The sequence below is a fragment of the Gossypium raimondii genome, chromosome 8, assembly GCF_025698545.1.
Source record: "Gossypium raimondii isolate GPD5lz chromosome 8, ASM2569854v1, whole genome shotgun sequence".
NCBI classification, from domain to species: Eukaryota; Viridiplantae; Streptophyta; class Magnoliopsida; order Malvales; family Malvaceae; genus Gossypium; species Gossypium raimondii.
This window is the reverse complement of record NC_068572.1, coordinates 59,972,386-59,992,655: the sequence shown is the minus strand read 5'-3', so window position 1 is coordinate 59,992,655 and position 20,270 is coordinate 59,972,386. Positions and strand designations below refer to the sequence as shown.

The following is a 20,270-nucleotide window of genomic DNA, read 5'->3' as shown; positions in this document are numbered from 1 at the left end:
GACTGTTAACTTTAGGTGCCGTTAATTTTAACGGTCAATAACTAAAATTAAGGATTAAAAGATCTTTTGATATTTTTCACACTTCAAATACTCGATTAAGTGGAAAAAATAAAGACTTAATTACATTTTTTGAAAAATTTTAAGAATTTTTACACCCTTAAACTATTATTTTAAAAATATAGCTTATAGTTTCTTAATAGAATATTTATTATATATACATGTGAATAAATATATTTATATGCAAATATATAATTCAAAAAATGCTTTGGTAAAATTGAAAATATTAATTAAGTTTAATAACTCTTTTAATGATTATATTTTATTTTCTACTGTAATTCTATGATTAAGACAAAATATATTAAAATTTTTATCAATTGGTACAAATCAATATGCATTGATTCATATTGGTATTGGTTAAAATAGATCGAAAAACACTAAAATGATATACAATGAAATTTTGATCGAACCAAAAGCTTACCTACTTAACATCAATTTAGAGTCGAAACAATATATACCGATTGATATACAACCGTGACCTAGACCGTTGTGTGGAACATTAAAAGAAAAAAAGGGTAAACTATGCAGATGGTTACTATAAAATTATTACATTCTTATTTTAATAATTTTAGTTTTTTTTTATCAATTTAAGTACTATCGTTAAAAATTTTAATCATTTTTGATCACTCTTCTATTAAATCCCAAACAAAATGCTAATTGGGCCGCGGCGTGAATATTTACTTCTACACGTAATTAAAATAATTCCTCAAAAATTTAATTTCTACCACTAATACTTTCTAAATAATAAATAAAAGCCCGAATGGTCAATGAGGCAAACTTTGGGAGTGAATTTTGGCTTATTTTCTAATGTAATTATAACACACGGTTAATACACAATCAATATGCATCGGTTCATATATGTATCGGTTAATAAAACATATAAAAGAACAATAAAATGCTCCCACGTAAGCGCGATTTGTTGCCACGTCAGTAAAGCGCGCTGACGTGGAAGCGGTTTGCTGACAGTCCCCTGACTTCGCGCTGACGTGGACGCGATTTAGGGAAAAATGGTTCATTCCGGTAAATAATAAAATACTGGGCCCATTTCGATAAATTTTAAAAAAAAGTGATTTTTTTTTGGTATTTTGCCCTATAAACGTTCCATTGATTGATACCAGGACTGGAAAATGCATATCATTAAATATGAGAAATCTTTAATTGTTTCTTTTGCATAAGAAACCAATGGAAGAAAACGTATTTTCTTGGGTTCTCCATAAATTTTTTGGCTTAATTTTAAAAGCCGACTCCATCAACCTAATCAGCAAACTACAAGAGAAAATAATAATAAGATGATATCTAAGCTTAGGGGTGAACTATACACAGTTGTATGGCCTTGGAAAAGATGAAAATAATATGAAAAAAATTATTAATAATTCATACCCGATTCAATCATTGAGTTCGAGTACGAGACACTATATTTGTTACTAAAGTAGTTCAAATTAATTTCTATTTTAGTTGATATTATAAATATCAAGCATTAACAATTCATATCAACACATTCATATTTATTTAAAATCAATTTTAAGTTATTGAAAACAATTAAGAAACATTTTAAAATGAATTCTAGTCTTCTTTTTCTTTTGTTTTAATGAATATTTATATTTATATTTTAAATTATTTATTGACGTGAGATATAAAATAAATAGTGTCATATTAGCATGAAAGGTATATGAATTATCACATGAGTCGTCAGCCAACATCATTAAAATTAACATTTTAGTTAACATTTCCAAAAAAATACGATTTGACTCTTTTGAAAAGTTAATTATTAAATTTAACTAAAAAAAGAACTAAATTGATAAAAGATGTAAACGTTGAGAATTAATTTTGGTATTATGCCAAAAAAATTATAACATTAAATAAATAATTACTTTGATATAATATGTTTTTAACATAATATATAACGTTAGCCAAAACCCCTATAAAGATTGCATGAGGACGTCGCAAAAGAAAGCCACTACAAACAACATTCACAATCAGCTTTTTCTCATCATCCAAACAGAAAATCTCAGGTTATTTCTATTCCGGGAAAGTGTAAGAGATGGACAAAAAGGGTATTATATGTTTGGTTGTGATCCTTTTAGGGACAATATCAGCCATTACTGGCTTTGCTGCTGAAGCTACAAGGGTTAAGGTAAAAAAAAAAAAAAATTCAAATTTGTGAACTTTAAGGGTTTTTTATTTTATGTATTCTCTATTAAAAATATTCTTGTTTTATTTTTTTTAGAGGTCACAAGTTCATTTAGATGCTTTTGGAGAATGTACATATCCAAAGAGCCCATCGCATGTTCTTGGATTAACTTCAGCCCTAATGCTTTTGATCGGTAAAATGATCCTTAATTTCTCCACTGGCTGTTTATGCTGCAAAAGAAGAACAGGTCAATCTCAGAAATGTGCTTTAATCTTCTATATTATTTATTGGTAATTGGTTCCTCAACTTAAATATCTTTTATTGGAGTTCAAAGTTAATATGGTGCCAGTCGAGTTTTTTTCATCAGTCTTTCATTATTAGCTTAATCGTTAAAGGTTATTTCAAATATATAATGTGAAACATACTTAAAACATAGGTGTCAAATGGTAAATAAGTGTAGACTGTAGACTTACCGAATGAATTGTACGGATACACGGTTTTCAGAATTAGACTGGTTGAGGTATGGATTCAGAGAGAGAGATTGAACCCATTTTTTCTATCTTTTAATATATATTTTTATGAATAATTGATAATTTATTTGATAGAACAGATGAACATATTGTACGCAGGATCACATCTATTTTAGCTCTCACTCTATTGCTAAAAGCTGCCGCGTTCCAAGCTCAACACAAGGAAGCGACTGTGATGAACGGCTGGGAATACTGCTCTCTTGTAAGACCCGGACTCTTCGCCTGCGGAGCCGTCTTAGCTGTTATAAGCTTGGTTTTCGGAATCTTGTATTATCTAACCCTAAATTCGAAAGGGAAGGAAGACGCTAAAGCGCCGGTTCCGACTCAAGGTGACATAACCATGGCACAACCTCAGTTCCCATTGGAGAATCCCGATTCTGTAAATGAAGATGCTAAGGACAAGCAGCAATTCAGTTGATCGGAAAACACTTGATAGGGCTTTTCCAGTGGTGGTTGTGTTAGCCTTGAAATCAATTTGGTGGTTTATGGTTTGTGAAGCATTTGGGGGTTAAATATAAAAGGGTATACCCTAAATTAACATTTATATGAAATTTATAGTACTGATTAATAATGGGATATATTTAAGGGAAAATATTTGATACACTACCAGTGAAGTTTTTAGTTTCCACAAGCAAATGTCGACAAGTGTCCTAAAATATTCAAAATTTATATATTAAAAAAATATATGTTAATTTTTTAAAACTGTTTGTGGAATAAAAATACATTGTGTATACCAAATATTCATCCTATAATTAACCCATAATTAATTCATATATTTGTTTCATATAATATCTTGTTTTGTTAATTTGAGAAACAATAAATGAAAAAATTAGAATAATTAAACATAAGCAAATGTTTACACAATTTGGTTCAACAATCTACGCTCACGAGGTATTAATGAAAAATCATTTATAAACTCTCACTCAAATTTATAATTTAAGCTCAATTAATCCTTAAATTGTTACCATCTCACTTTCGTACATTTACAATGAACTCTTTCACCAATTAAGTCTTTCTCTAAAAGAACTTAAGAACTCATGAAAAGTTCCTTTTAATGCAATGATCCTTAGAGATAGAATTGCTCGGATTAATCAATTACACCCTTGCTTTGTGGAAAACCAATCCGGATTACATTGAAGATTTTTTTAAGAGTGAATCTCCATTAATTCATTTTATATTGGACTTTATTAGTATATTGTTTTTGCTATTGTAGTCCCTATTATTAAGGGGTTGGATTGTGATTTGTTGGAACCTTTGATTGTTTCGTGTCTTGTTCAAATGAACTTTGGAACCAGCTGTTATTAAACAAGGCTTTGCTCTAATCAAATGTTAACAAAAATATAGCGTGAAACATATTTAAAACATGGGTACCAAATGGTAAATAGGTGTAGGCTTATCGTACAGATGGCATGAATACACTGTTTTCAAAATTAGATTAATTGTTTGGATCAGTTGAGCTGGGAATCAATTAGGGTATTAGTCTAGAGAAAGGGGTTGAACCAATTGACCCTCAAACCGGTATGGACCAACTAAAAACCAATTAAATAAATTTTCTCTATTTTTAATATATTTGATTGGTTCATGTAAAATTTTGCTAGTTGACTAGCCACGTATAAGTTTAAAGAATTTCTTCCCCTAAAGTGAGATTGGGAAGGATGTTTTTGTGTAAAATATGAAAGCCTTGCGTGTAAGAACATTGCTACCTATGGAGTCTCTTGCATGTTTCGATTGCTAAGTGTGGTTCACGTGGTTTTTCCAAGTAAACGATGTTGAAAATGTGTAGTCCATGATGGCATATATTTGGTTCATAAGTACAATATGGTTTTTCCAAAACAGGTTTTTAGCGGCATTTTTTTAGGCCTTTAAGCGCCGCTAAATGTATTTGAGCGCCGCAAAAAACGCCGCTATTGACAGCGTCACTAACATTTGCGGCGTGTTTAGAAATAAACGCCGCTAAAGGTCATGAAAAATTCCGCTATAGACCATGACCTTTAGCGGCGCTTTTCCCACAAACGCCACTATAGACCATGACCTTTAGCGGCGCTTTTCCCAAAAACGCCGCTATAGACCATGACCTTTAGCGGCGCTTTTTCCACAAACGCCGCTATAGAGCGACGCTTTTTCCACAAACGCCGCTATAGATCATGACTTTTAGCGGCACTTTTGCCACAAACGCCACTAATTTTGGCAGATTTGTAAAAGAAAATTTTTCATATTTTCAGCCCTCCTGTAATAACAAATCCAAATAAACCAAATCTAAACCAACCAAAAGCAATAAATCTATATAATATTTAAAATTAAACGAATAATATATAATATAAATATCAATAAATAAAATATAATTCATATTAATCTTACACAAATTTTAAAAGTTAAAATGATAAAAATATTTACACAATAGTCTAAGACGGCGGATGTTGCGACTTCTGAAACATCTTCATCATATTTTGAAGCTACTATTGAAGTTCGTCGTACTTTCTACTCTGCTCTACTTCCCTCGCTGCAGCCTTTGCTTCTCTCGTTGCTGCCTCTGCTTCCCTCGCTGCCGCATCTGCTTTAAGCTTCTCTCGCTGTTGCATCTGCTTTAAGTTGTAGTTGGAGTTCTTCATATCTTCTTTGAACTTCAGCTTCTCTCGATGCTGCCTCCGCTTTAAGTTGTGTAATTTGCTCAACTATGGTCGCTTGCATCTGAGCCATCTGGTCTCTTAACCTCTGAACTTCAGCTTGTGCCTGACTCCCTGAAGGCATGTATTGTTGCAAGCTGGATCCAAAGTATTGGGTTGGGTTAACAAAATATCCTTGAAATCGAACCCGACCATACCTTTCAGGACCCAAAACTTCAGTAATAATCCTGTTATCAATGTCGTCAATATGAACAGAACTATCACTGGAAGCAATCGCTTCATACTCCGCCTTTTTATCCTTTAGTTTTTCCTAATAAATAAATCACATAGTTAGGAACGCAATATATATTAAAAAAACAAATGCAACATAACTTAACAATATTTGCACTACAGGCAATAAATTAAACCATTAGAAAATAAACACTATAAATAATTAAAAAAATTCAAATTGTATTAAGCAAACGTACCATAATTTCTGCAGCTTCAGGAGTCATAGGAGATCCATCTTTCTTCCTATGTGTAATGTCAAAAAGTTAAAGGCGTCTAACTTTTTGACCGGACGACAGTTTCTACAAAATAGTAGTAAAAATATTATTTAATAGAAAGTAATAAATATTTGACACTATTAAAAAATTCAAAATACCTCAGCCTCAGTTACACAAGCAAAACTTTTCGACCCAGCTGTGTGAGTGAATTTCTGTTTTTGCCTGCTACTTTTTCCAACTCGTTCACGATCCTACGTTATGAAATTATTAGTACGTAAATAGTAAAAACTATAAACCAAAATAATTACAATAATTTGGAAGTACATCATACCTCTCATTTCTTCGAATTCCAAAATCTAACCGCCTCTTCCCATTGGTACCTCAACATTCCCGGCGGGACATTTTGTAATTTCTCTTCGAGGGTTGTTTTTGTCTTAAAATAATCTTTCTTTAAAGTACTTTTATGGTCTCTCCATCTTTTTCCCAATACCTTCTTTACATAAGTCTCCGAGACCTCTAAAGCAAACCTCGCCTACAAAAAACACAAGTTAAGGAAGTAAATATAAGTGAAACTTAAACCCAAGTATTATAAATGACATTAACGTTTTATTACCTTAATATTATCGAGAGCTTGGTTTTTGTTACTGTCGGGCATTTTATGCCATGACTCGTAGTTGATAGGTAACATATTTGCATTTCGTGCTAGAATGCCCAAGTATCCTGCTAAAAGTCGAGCTTCGATCCAACAGTGACCAAAATCATATCGCATACTTTGACACGCTCGATGGATCTAACTCAGTATAAATCCCTAAGTAGCGACGCCATCGAACTCGTAAGCGCCCCACCACTTTCAGCTAAAAATGTTATATTATAATATAAGAATTTTAAAAATAAATAAACAATAAGTCAACACGCATGTAAATTAAATGTTAAATTACTTTGAATTTCTGTAGGTTCGTCAGGTGTAATCGGAACATTCGAAGATCCAATAGCAGTCTGTTGTTCACTATTTGTTTCTGTCGAGTTTGGAGTATTTTGAACAATGCTTAGATCTCGCACTTTTCTTCTAGGCATTTTATCTGCAATACACATAAAATAGTTAAAAACTTAATAACGAATTATAATAATAATAGCACATATAAAATAGTTGAAATATATAATAAGACCAAGATTTATATTATGATATTACATATAATTAAAAATCGTAAAAACTTACTACATCAAAATTCGTAAATATCTCCATCCGTATCCTGGCGGACCCATTGAAATTGTGTACTAGTACTAGGGATATTTTCGTTTAAGTTTTGTTCTAGAAAAGGCAAAGTTGTGATCTGTCGTCGATGTTATCTCTATTTCCACTGCCCATGTCAAACAAGTCTCTAGGGATGTTACGGAGTACAACGTACCAACCCTCATCAGTTGGATCTTTTGAGTAAAAAACTTGTTTGACTTGAGAAGAAAATACATACGGCGCATCAATCAATTGCTATCCTGTGTAAATCAATCGAGCGAAGTTCACCATTGTAAAACCAAGTTGATCTTGCTTAATTCCACGAGCAGTATTAACATCGGCCCAATCACCTCGAAATAAGACAACTTTCCATTTGCCGTAGTAATCCAACTCAATTATGTTAGTAAGAAGTTCGAAATATTCAACATTTCCCTCGACAGGATTATTATCCCTAGCACTAGCATAACTTGTAATTTAGGAATTAACAACTATTCCACAATTTTACGTTCTCCTCAATCTCTCGCGATATTTTGTATGAAATCTGAATCCGTTGATGAGGAACGCACTATATCTTTTAACCACTCGATTTGGACCTTGGGAAAGCCATTTAACTTCGTCTTTGACGTTCATCCCACTCCAAACCTATTGAATGGAAAGTAAACTGAGTAATTAAAAATGTTATGAGAAAACATTATTATTTGTCAATGAAAGCTCCAATTGCATACCTTTTGGCTCAACTATTCATGAAAAGATTCTGTGAACAACTTATTGATATTTCGATGTTGTGTTCTTCGGGAGCGCGAACGAGATCTCAATATTTGTTTGTACTCACTATGTTAAAAAAATGTTCACTTTGTTAGAAGATAAATAATTTTTAATTGATGAATATTTATCAAATTTCTAGAACTTACTTCCGTAATGGTTCCATTGATTCGTGGTGAAACAGAACATATCGATGTGCTTGTACCCCCAATAAATCATCTAATTCTGCAATTTCAACTTTGCCGATTGGTTCTCCAAAACTTTGGAACAAATAAGTATCGGCGAAGTTATGATCCGTGAGTCCAGCATTTCTACTTGCTCTGTTCAACCTTGTTTCAACATCTTCCAAATATCTTAAACAGAAGGTCATACATTCCTTTGCCAAGTAGCCTTCAGCAATCGATCCTTCTGGATAAGGCTTGTTGCGGCAGTAAGACTTTAATTTGGATAGGAACCTAAACACGATATACAACATTATCAAAAGTTGTAACTAAAGGCATACAAGGTTAAGAACAGCTAGCTGTTGCTATCAACTTAGGCATCCATGTTTCATTATCCTTCAATGAAAGGGATTACAGACAAAAAATAGTTATGGGGTTTGAATTTTAATCAATAATTACATCACCATCATTTTACCCGTAACTTTTCTCATCACCTTCTCCCCACTTCAAAATGATTGTCCAAACACAAGTTCTCCTAAAGTTTATCTTTCACCAAACTCCACCCATGTTTAGTTAAATGAACACATTATCTAAAGTGCTTATTCTATTCTTAATTCCAGATATAATCCTATAATCTCCAAGAGAATTAAACTGGTGCTTTGAAGTAATTTCCTTTACGCATGTGCAGACATGCAGCATTTTCTTCTACAATACTGTCTGTATATAGGGCTGTAAATTATGAACAATTAGATTTTTATTCTTCATTTAAATAAAATTTTGAAGCGTGTATAATGTAAACGAACCGAACAAAAAAACCTTTTTGGACATACACAATCCATAACATTTTTCAGCTATGAAACAGGATTGAAGGTATTCAATCATAAATTATTTTATTTCATCAAAAGCATTTCCCTATTTTAAGCATTAATTTTAATTTTATTAGGTATGTAAAAATTACATATTTAAAATATATGTCAGACCACATAAACACTTAGATTTAAGACCCAGAAAACATCAACAAACCGAATAATACAAGAAACAGAAAACGAATTTACCTTAACTGCAATGAACAGCAGACGACTTCACTTGTAGAAAATAAGAGCAACAATTGGAATGCCCAAGTTGAATACCCTACAGATAGCAACAGAAGCAACACAAAACTTAAAGAGAAAGGAAAAACGAAGTGGGCATTAGAGAAAGAAAAAATCAAACAGAAAAATGAACAGCCATATACCCAGTCAACGGAGAAATTAGGGATTTTGAAAGATTTTTACCAGTCAACCCAGACGAGAAGCGATATTCGACCGAGAAGAGGGGAAATCGTCGTTGAAGGGGTGAAAGATCTAGGGATTTTCAGAAGAGAAGAAAGATGGAAGGAGAGTCGGGTTGGGGGAGTTTTAGAATTGGAACAGCATACACTATTAAGTAAAACGACAACGTTTAAGTGAAATTGAAATTCCAATTTTTGTGGCACTAATAAAAAAACACCACTAATTGCATAACATTTGCGGTGTTTAACAAAAAACGCCAGAAAAACCTTAAATTCCTGAAGATAAACTGGCCGTTTTGAAAGAATTTAATAGTTACTAGCGGCGTTTTCGGTAGAAACGCCACTATTGCCTACTTACTGTGGCACTTTATATCCAAACTCCACTAATCTTCCCATATTTTTACAATTTTATATTTAATTTTTACATAATTCATATCAATTTTAAATATCTATTTTTTGTAGATTTAAGTAATATAAATTTTAATATAATAAAATTAATATTATGTTTTGAACAATTATATAATAAATTATTTAATATGTAAATTAAAAAAACACTAATTATTTTAAACCCTAAACTCTCAATACCTCTAACATCAAAACCCTAAACCATTTACCTTAAAACCTTAAACCTTGAACTTTTAAACACTTAAACCCTAAACCCTAACCCTAACCCTTAAACACCAATCCCTAAACCCATAATCCCTAGTCCACAAACCTTAAAACTCAGCCCTTATACCCTAACCCCTAAACCCATATCCCTTAATCCCTAACCTCTAAACCTTAAACTCTAACCATTAAACACTAAACACTTAACCTTAAACCCCAACCCTTGAACCATAACCCATGCACAAACCATAATCCTTAAACCCTTAACCCGTAAACCCTAAACCTTGACTCATGAAACATAAACTATAAACCCTAAACCCCTAACCCTTAACCCGTAACACCTATACATTAAACCCTAACCCTTAAACCATGGCCCATAAATCGTAATCCCTTAACCTCTAACCTCTATCCGTTAGGAAACCCTAAATCATAAGACATAAACTATACACTTTAAACCCCTAACCCTTAAAATCGAACCCTTAAACAATAAACCATGATCCTTACACCGCTAATGCCTCTAATGCTTAACAAAAAAAGAGGTTGTGTTGCTCAACTTTTTGTGGCGTTTACAAATAAGCGGCGCTAATGCTTAATATACAACGGCATTTGTGTAAAAGTGCCGCTAATGTCCCTATACCTCAACAGAAAACAACGTCGTTTTGCTTAACTTATTAGCAAAGCGAAGAAATAAAACGCTGCCATTTTGATCAACATATTTGCAACGTTTGTTTATATGCACCGCTAACACCTAACCTTTAGCGACGTTTTACAAAAAGCGCCGCTAATGTCCCTATACCTCAACAGAAAACAACGTCGTTTTGCTTAACTTATTAACGGCGCTTATGGAAAAGCGCCGGTAAAGACCGAAAGTTGCGGCGTTTTTAAAAATCGCCATTAAATCAAGCAAAGCGAAGAAATAGAACGCTGCCGTTTTTGATCAACTTTATACAGCGTTTGTTTACATTTGCCGCTATCACCTAACCGTTAGCGGTGTTTTACAAAAAGCGCCGCTAATGTCCCTATACATCAACAGAAAACAACGTTGTTTTGCTTAACTTACTAGCGGCGCTTTTGGAAAAGCGCCGGTAAAGACTGAAAGTTGAGGCGTTTTTAAAAAAACGCCACTAAATCAAGTAAAGCGAAGAAACAAAACGCTGCCGTTTTGATCAACTTTTTTGCGGCGTTTGTTTACGTGCGCCGCTATTACCTAACATTTAGTGGCGTTTTATAGAAAGCGCCGCTAATGTCCCTATACCTCAACAGAAAACAACGTTGTTTTGCTTAACTTATTTGCGGCATTTCTCAATAAGCGCCACTAATGCTCAATCATTTCCGGCGTTTGTCAAAAAACGCCGCTGATTCTGCTAAAGCGTAGAAATAAAATGTTGCCGTTTTGCTCAACTTCTTTGCGGCGTTTTTTCATATGCGTCGCTAATTCCTTACCTTTAGCGGCGTTTTACATTAAGTGCCGCTATTGATAGATCTTTAGCGGCGTTTGTAGATAAGCGCCACTAATGTCCGTCAAGCTGAACAAGGAAACGACTCCGTTTTCCTTAACTCTTTTGCGGCCTTTTCCCGAAAGCGCCGGTAATGCTTGATCTTTTACGGCGTTTTAGGAGAAGCGCCGCTATTGCTTACCTTTTGCGGCGTTTGGATATAATCGCCGCTACTGCTTGATTTTCCCGGCATTTTTGGTTAAATCGCCGCCAATAACCCTTTTTGGTGTAGTGATAAATGCACATAAAAAATAAATAAAATAATTTAAATGTTATAACAATGAATTCTCTCATCAACTTATCTTCTCCCTAAAAAACATTTAAGTATTTTTTTAATGTAATTATCTTTAGAGATTGAGTTGGCTCGGATCAATTAATTACACCATTGCTTTATGGGAGAACAGATCAAGATTGTATTGAAGACTTTTTAAAGAGCGAATCTCCATTAGTTCACTTTATATTGGACTTTATTAATATATTGCTTTCTTTTTACTATTTTGTAGTTGCTATTATTTTGTATAGATTTTGTATGAGATTATAGAGAGAATTGTATTGTTCATTGACGAACTTATTTTGTGAAATGTAATTGTTGTAAACAATTTATATTTATTGCGGAGAAAATTTAGAAGGGAGTGTTTTAGTGTTTAGGACAAAAGTGAGATCTCATTACTTGGAGAGTGATGGGACATGATTCACTTTTATTGAGCTAGACTTCGCAAACATAAGAAATCCAAAATGCGTAAACAATCCTATGCGTTCATAGTTTACTTTACTTACTAATTTTAGACTATGAAAACCAAAATAACCACTACAATCAAGCACGAGAATTGAAATACTTACTAGAGTCAAACACTTCCATTCAACATAAACAATTCAAAGCAATTAACAAGTTTAGATTCCCACCAACTTCATGCTTTCTAGTTTATGAAAACAAGCGACCATAATTCTATTAATATCAGAATTTAAAACCTTGTCCATGCTTGTTTGATCTGTTTTGATGCATTAATAATTTTAAGGGGTTTTTTAATGGGTTAATATTTGGTACACTACTTATTTTATTCTATAATCAGCTTTAAAAAATTGTCAAGTATTTTATTTTTTTAATATTTAATTATATATCTGAAGGACACTTATCAATTCCCTAACCAAGAGCGTAACTAAGGGGGCTGACAGCAGTCCCGGTCTCCCCTAAAATAATTCTTTTTCATTTAAACTCTTTAAAATTTTTAAAATTTTAAATCATCAAAATGGCGTAAGCAGTTGAATTGATTGATTCTTACTATTATTGGAAATTGATTAATTAATTTTACAAGTCAACTCTATCAAAGTAATCGGTAAATTAAAAGAATAATAAGAAGATGATATCTAAGGTTGACCTTTGCTCAACTATATACAGTTGCATGGCCTTGGAAGACACGAAGATAATACAATATATAGGACATTAGGACTTATCTGCTAAAAATTTATAAAGAAAGAAGAAAATGTAAAACCGAACTGCTTAGTAAAATTAATTAACCAAGTGAGAATCTTACATGTTTAAGTGGGTTCGAAGTCACATATTTCAAAGTTGTTATAATAATAACAATGTCAATCGAGTTAACAAAGATGAATTTAGAATTTTTTTTAAGAGGGATCGGAATTGAATAACATTTTTTTAAAGGGATTAAACATAATGTATTATTATATTATTCATTATTTTTTAAGGGATTAAACATAACTTTCCTCATTTTGGAGGGCAAAGTGCAATTTTCCATTTGAAGGGGGCCAAGGCCCCTGTCTGCCCCCTTTAGATTCGCCCCTGTGAGTTAAGACTTCGTCAATCACTGTTTTTTGAACTGGTACTGATCGGCTAGCCAGACCAGTTGGATCAAGAACTTGCCAGGGTATTGGTCCGGAGAGGAGTTTTGAACCGGGGGACCCAGGAACGGTACGAACTGATTGAACAAGACGATTGAACCGGATTTCTTGTTTTTTTATTTTTATTTTTTTGAATCTTTAATAATTTTTTAATCGAATCGGTGAACCGTTGGCCTAACTGGTTCAATCACCGATTTGATTTAAAGAACATTGCCATCAGAATAACACAATGTTTTAATCTCAAAATAAATCAGAGGAGAATCTAAGGAGGCAGATCATAGGCCCTTGGCCTCTAGAAATAGAAATTTTGTAATTTAGTCCTTTCATAAATAATGAAATTATAAGTTAAAAACTGATAAAATCATAAATTAATAAATGATAAAATTATATTTTGACCTTCCAATATTTTATAATTCAATTCCATCCCAGTAAAAATTTCTAGATTGACCCTAACATTTATTATAAAAAATAATTATTTCATTCCCACGTACTAAGAAAAATAATTATCTCATTTCGTTACCCTAATAACAACAAGAATATATATAATGCCATTAAAATATTTTTACATTAAATAAATAATTACTTTGATATAACGTGTTTGCCGAAAACCCTATATAAATATTTGCATAAGGACCCGTCATTGACAATATTCAGAATCAGCACGGTTTTTCCTTATTCCTAGTTAACATATTTTCCCTTTCTCATCAGCCAAACAGAAAATCTCAATTTTTTTTCCAGGAAAAAGTGTAAGAGATAGAAGAAGAGATGGAGAAAAAGGGAATAATTTTATGCTCTGTGGTGGTCCTTTTGGGGATAATATCAACAGGCGCTGGCTTTGCTGCTGAAGTTACAAGGGTTAAGGTAAAAAATAAAGGTCAAATTCTATAAAAAAAATAATGCATTATGTAAATTAAATCTTGAACCCTAAAATTTTTTTCTATTATAATTTAATTACTATTTTTATTTGTGTTTTTAAATTTTGGTTGATTATTAAAAAAGTTGGTAAAATATATGTCATATCATCATCGATTAAAGAAAAATAAGCCCAATTGGTATGAACATTATTGTTAATGTAGATTTAGGTATTATTTAAAAAAAAAAAGCGCATATATTATCAGAATATATATTCAAATTGTTAAAAAAAACTACAATAAATTATTTGACAGAATTAATAAAAAAAAATTAACTCCAATTGAAATACATTTCACTAAATCGACCAAAAACACATGGTTAGGGGTATAAATTAAATACTAGTGCTTGCAAGTTACTCAAATTTGACTAAAAAAACTCAAACATGATTTGGTAATTATCGAGCTTGAGTTTAGATAAGCATGAGCTTAATCAAATGTGAGTACGAAAATTGATAAATAAGATTAATTAAGTTCAAGCTTAAACTCGAATTTTTTAATATTTAAGCTCGGCTCGGCTTGACTCAAATACACCTCTAGACATGGTAACTTGACGTAAAATAAAACATCAAATTTGTAAATATTAAGGTTTTAATTACATTTTCTGTATTGGGTTTGTTTCATATTCTCGTCTTTTGATCCTTTTTTCTTTTTTTAGGCTTCACAAGTTAAAGTAGACGTTTTGGGAGAATGTTCATATCCCAAGAGCCCTGTGCTTGGTCTTAGCTTAATCTCAGCTGGAACGCTTTTGATCGGAAAAATCATAATTAATATCGCCGCTGGCTGTTTTTGTTGCCGGAGAACCGATCCATCTCACAGCTCTAACCACACAAAAGCTCTTACCTTCTATATTATTTCTTGGTAATTTTCAAATATGCTATTTCTAGATTATCTTTTTTTTCCTTAATTTCTTTTTAAACTTTTATGGGTTAATCTCATTGGAAGTCCCTAAACTATTACCAAAATTCTAAATTAGTCTTTACATTTAAAAACGTTCTAATTGAGTTTTCAACGTATCAATATCATATTAATTAGATTCTTTCATCAACCTTACCATTAGCTTTGGCATAAAATGTCTGCTTAGATCTCTATCATTGAGCATATTTAAAACAGGTGGGTCAAATTACAAATACATGTATATTTGTCACATGAAATGCTTAGATTCCATTAATGTATAATGACATGGCACTCTCTTAAAAGGTCATATCATCACTTAAATATTTTTAAAATTATATAAAATTTAAAATATACAATAAAATTTATTAAAATATTAAAGGAATTATAATTCTTTAAAAAGTAATTAAAATTTTTCAAGTGATGATATGACCAATATTAAAGTGTCATGTTATTACATTTTAACAGAATCTAAATTTAGGGATTAAATTGAAAAAATTACCAAATTTTAGAACTAATGTAAATAAAAATTTCAAAAACTAAAATAAAAATGTTAGCAAGTTAGAGACTAAATTATCCGATGACATATAAATGCAGGATCACATTTATTATAGCTATCGGTCTATTGCTAAAAGATATTGCACTGAATAACCAAGATGATGAAGTAACTACGAGTGACGGCCGCTACTATTGCTATGTTATCAAACCGGGAGTGTTTGCGGCCGGAGCCGTCTACGCCGCTTTAAGTTCGAGCTTCGGAGTCTTATATTATCTAACCCTAAACTCGAAACAAGATGATGCTAGCAATGCACCGAATCTAAATCAAGTTTGCATAGTCATGGCACAATCTCAGTTCGCATTCGAGAATCCTAGCTTTGTGCATGGATATGCTAATAACAAGCAGCAATTCAGTTGATCGGAAAACATTTGATTAGTTTTCTTCGGCTTTCCGGTGCCTTAAAATCAATTTGATACTCGACTGAAATTTGGGGTTAAATATATTGTTAGACCCGAAAATGAAGGTGTAATATTTAGATAAATAATTAAATATGAAATAATACATATAATAGAATTACTATGTATTATTAATTTATAATTTAGATCCCACTCTATTTTTAGTTTTTTTCTTTAATTTTGTATTGAGTCCATAAACGAAAGCAACCACTTAGCTTGAATTTTAGTTTTGAGAATTCAAAGTCAAGTGAAGTCTATCGTGTCCAAAGAGTGAGAGGTGAACGTTGGATGATACCAGAGAGAGGGTGGATTAAGCTAAATACTGATGGAACAGTCTCGGTCTCTAATGGGTCTGCTTCAATTGGAGGGGTTTTCCAAGACCATTGTGTTAAATGGATTTGTGGTTTTACTATGCAAATTGGAGAGGAATCACTGTTTAAGGTCGAGGTAAGAGCCATTTTAGATGGCCTAAAATTAACATGAGTTCTGACTTTAGGCAATTAGAGGTGGAGTGTGATAATGCTCTGGTAGTGTAATCTATTTTAGCTAGTGGTGTGACAAATAGTAGGATGTGGAAGTTACAACTGATTCATCATTTCTTGGGTCGTGATTGGAGAATACGTTTTCAACATATTTCCAAGGACCACAATAAAACTGTTGATCATATGGCTAAAATTGCAAGTTCAAATTACAATGAGATGTAAGTTTTTACTGAAGTCCCAATTTTAGTAAAAAATTTACTCATATTAGCTACTTAGCTGATATCACTTAATAGTAGATTGTTTTAATGTAATCGCTTTTATGAAAAAAAAGTTTAGGACATTAAGCTATTCTAAGATCACTTATTTAATAAATATATATCCTATGAAAATTTCTTGGTAATGTTTACTATTTGACTATATTATTTATTATTATATGTTACTTAAAACATCCTATTCTATAAAATAAATTTATAAAATTTAAATTTTTTATAAGATATGATTAAAATTTTATTATTTTTATAAGGTAATAAATATTAATAAGAAAGTGTTTTTATTTTTTCATATGTTGGGACTTGACCGTTTGCCAACAATTTCCATAGAAAAATTTAAATTTATGCCTCTAGCTTCAAAATCCACAATTTAAAATTCATATGTTTGTGTTTGGTTTCAATCTAGTTTGTACCGTCTTGGAGGGCAGGGATATTTTCCGCTTTACTCCCTCCTTGTTCCTCGCGTGCCCGATTCGGCCTCCTCTTCCTTTTATTTATTTCAGATTTACCCCTAAATTTCTGTTTTAATTCCAAATCAGCCCATTATTTTATTAATTAGTTTAATATTAATTTATTATTATTTGTTATTTTTATTGACATTATTGTTATATTTGGTTACATTTTCGGTTACTTATTGTTTTTACATATATATATATATTACTTTATTATGCACTATTATTCCTAAATTCTTCTATTTTATTATTATTATATATTATTATTTTAACTTTGTGATGAATCATTTTTTTATTAATCCAATATAACATATTTTTAATAACTTTTATTTTATAATATACTTTTCAAAGTCATTTTATATATTTCATCTTTAAAGATTTATATGATAATACCCTATTTAATTTTTTTATGTATACAACTTATATTAAATTATTTTTGTTATTCATATGTATGTATACTATTGATTTGAATTATTTGTTTTTAACTATATTTTGGTTTATTTCAAACTTTCATGTATATATATATATTATTTTAAACTTATTTTAATATATAATTTCTCTTCTTTCATGTTACTTTTTTTTGTTATTTAAAACTTGTTACGTGTTATTTAATTCGCTTGTTATTTTTTTAAGATTAACCTTTTAATTCATTTTGCTTGCTAATATGGATGTTAGTATTTGCATAATGTAGGATATAAAATTGTTGCTCTTATGTATATAATATTGTTTATTCGTATATTGAATCTTTGTTGTTCATTAGCGTATGATTTAAATTACGATTTACCATTTCGCGTTGTACATTATTATTCAATCATTTTTTACAAATGTCAAAGTTATTTCATACAAAAGTTTTCAAAACCAACGCAATGCTCGGCATTTAGGATCTTCGAAAAGATTGAGCCCTAACGTATTGGGTTCCAATTTTCCTCGTTGAATCTAAATAATCGAGGATATGTTTTAATCAAAACATAAATAGAAACTCATTCTCGGGAATTCGATACGTCGTGTCCTAATGTATTAGATGTGACATGACGTTTTCTCGAAATGAAGATTTTAAAAAATAATAAAGGCTATATTCAATGCTAGGAATTTTGAGAAATTGTGCCCTAACGTATTGGGTTTCAATTTTTCATCTGACTTAAAGCAATTAAATATCCCTGTTTAACTTCATCGCAAGAGTTTTGAAAATCAAAAGACAGGCTTATTCTCGAGGACTAAAAATGCCGTGTCCTAACGTATTGGATGTGACATTTTATTACTCTGAGACAAGAAGGTCTTTAGCACTCACCTCGATTTATCCAAGCATCTTTTATAAAATTAACATTAATAAAAAGGAAGGGTCGTATTTTTAAAATCTTTTCAAATTCTCGACACTAAGACATTAAACAATCAGTTCGATACCGATTTTGGGCGTTACGAAGGTGCTAACCCTTCCTCGTGCGTAACCGACTCCCGAACCTATTTTCACAAAATTCGTAGACCTAAAATCGTCTTCAAGGTGTTCCGACCACACCTTTTTAAAAGGTCGGTGGAGACTCCCATTTTCATTTACAAAGTCGACAACTAAACTTTTTTGTTTTTCAAAAAAAAGGTGGTTTCGACAACTTTGATCTCTAAAAATAGTACCTTTTAATCTCTTTAAAATTTATGAAATTATAAATTGATATAATTATAGAATTGCATTTTGACCCTTTAAAAAATTATTATTTATCTTTTAACTCTTAAAACAATTTTTTATCTTATTTTAATTATATTGAAATAATACTATTATCACGAACCTTTTCTGTTTCTTTTGCAAAAATTATTTAATAAATATTTTACTATTATTCACTTCCACTTAATTTTTGGCTTCATTTTAGAAGTCAACTCTATTAAATTAAAAAGAATGTTTAAAGAATGATTTTCAACATTCACATTACCAATCAAATTTAAGGTTGACCTTTGCTGAACTGTACACAGTTGCACCTCATAATGTTGGAAAACAAGAAGATGACAAAATTAAAATATTATATGATACGAATACACGATTATATCCAAATGTATATAATGTTTTTTTTTGGCATTATGTATTTTACTGTTTATGTATAGAGTTCGTAGCTATCCTTCTCAATAATATTGTTTCTGAGGTTGAAATCTACATTCTCTTCTCGAGAGTATAATGTGTCTTACAATTGCACCCAACCAATTGTGAGTAATATTAATTATTAAATTATTAAAACTTGTATAAATATAAAATAACTAAAACACGATTATGACTTATAATCTTTTTCTTCTTCTTTTGAAATGGATTTCAGGGTATTTTGAATAGGTATGTATGCAATACTAAAACAATATTTATTATTTTAGAGTAGACTATAAAAATAATCACTCAACTATTAATTTTTTTTATTTTAGTCACCCAAAATAAAAAGTTTACAATTTAAGTATTTATGTTATACAGCAGTTAAAAAATGATATAATAACAAATTTAACCCTCAATTGTTCCTGTGAAAATAATATCTAGGAGTTTGGGTTTTAAGCAAAGACCAACTGTGACCCCTCCAACTCTCCGAACTTTCCCGGGAACGGATTCTACTATGATTTTTCTGAGAAAAGCAACACCAATTGAGTCTCATCTTCCATATTCGGGTGTACGAATATCGAAGCACTACATTAACTTTGGAGGACGACGTCCACTACACGATTACACTGATCAAGGCAAAACCGTTTCTAAGGCAATGAATTTACCACAATATAATAAATTTCTGATTTTATAATTAGTTATTTATTTTCCGGTCAGTGTTAACAGATTTGTTTTTATCAAAATAAGTGTTTCAATTATCAACATGTACTAATAGAGAAATCGTCTTCTCCACAGGAACAGGACCACTACTCGTTAACCCTAATTATTTCTGGGGAAGAAAAGAAACATCTTCTTCTTTGTTGCTTGCTTTTTTATTCACTGACATAATTTTTTTTTTCCCTTTTTTTGGAGAAGAGGAAAGAGACAATGGTGAAGGTGAGGAGGAGGACGAAGATGAAGAAAGGGAAGGGACGGTGTGGGGAGAGGGAGAGAGACAAGGGTTGAGGAGAGGGGCGGGTGGGAAGGGTTTTTGTTATTT

General features: G+C 31.5%; 2 protein-coding genes across 2 annotated transcripts; both read left to right on the top strand.

The window, feature by feature from the left end:
• The first annotated feature begins 2,098 nt into the window (after positions 1-2,098).
• On the top strand, positions 2,099-3,136 carry LOC105793477 (uncharacterized). The gene is made up of 3 exons (XM_012622384.1): positions 2,099-2,191; positions 2,285-2,381; positions 2,799-3,136. The coding sequence occupies exons 1-3, from the start codon at positions 2,099-2,101 to the stop codon at positions 3,134-3,136; spliced, it is 528 nt and encodes a 175-aa protein (XP_012477838.1).
• Positions 3,137-13,975: 10,839 nt separating this feature from the next.
• Positions 13,976-15,928, top strand: LOC105793476 (protein MODIFYING WALL LIGNIN-2). Its single transcript, XM_012622383.1, has 3 exons — positions 13,976-14,071; positions 14,777-14,979; positions 15,610-15,928. The coding sequence occupies exons 1-3, from the start codon at positions 13,976-13,978 to the stop codon at positions 15,926-15,928; spliced, it is 618 nt and encodes a 205-aa protein (XP_012477837.1).
• Positions 15,929-20,270: the final 4,342 nt, after the last annotated feature.

What these genes read in the sequence shown, in the direction of transcription:
- LOC105793476 (XM_012622383.1), top strand. Translation starts at nt 13,976, where the DNA reads ATGGAGAAAAAGGGAATAATTTTATGCTCTGTGGTGGTCCTTTTGGGG. An exon ending in CTGAAGTTACAAGGGTTAAG is followed by an intron (nt 14,072 to 14,776) that starts GTAAAAAATAAA and finishes TTCTTTTTTTAG; the next exon opens with GCTTCACAAGTTAAAGTAGA. An exon ending in ACCTTCTATATTATTTCTTG is followed by an intron (nt 14,980 to 15,609) that starts GTAATTTTCAAA and finishes ATATAAATGCAG; the next exon opens with GATCACATTTATTATAGCTA.
- LOC105793477 (XM_012622384.1), top strand. Translation starts at nt 2,099, where the DNA reads ATGGACAAAAAGGGTATTATATGTTTGGTTGTGATCCTTTTAGGGACA. An exon ending in CTGAAGCTACAAGGGTTAAG is followed by an intron (nt 2,192 to 2,284) that starts GTAAAAAAAAAA and finishes TATTTTTTTTAG; the next exon opens with AGGTCACAAGTTCATTTAGA. An exon ending in AGCCCTAATGCTTTTGATCG is followed by an intron (nt 2,382 to 2,798) that starts GTAAAATGATCC and finishes TTGATAGAACAG; the next exon opens with ATGAACATATTGTACGCAGG.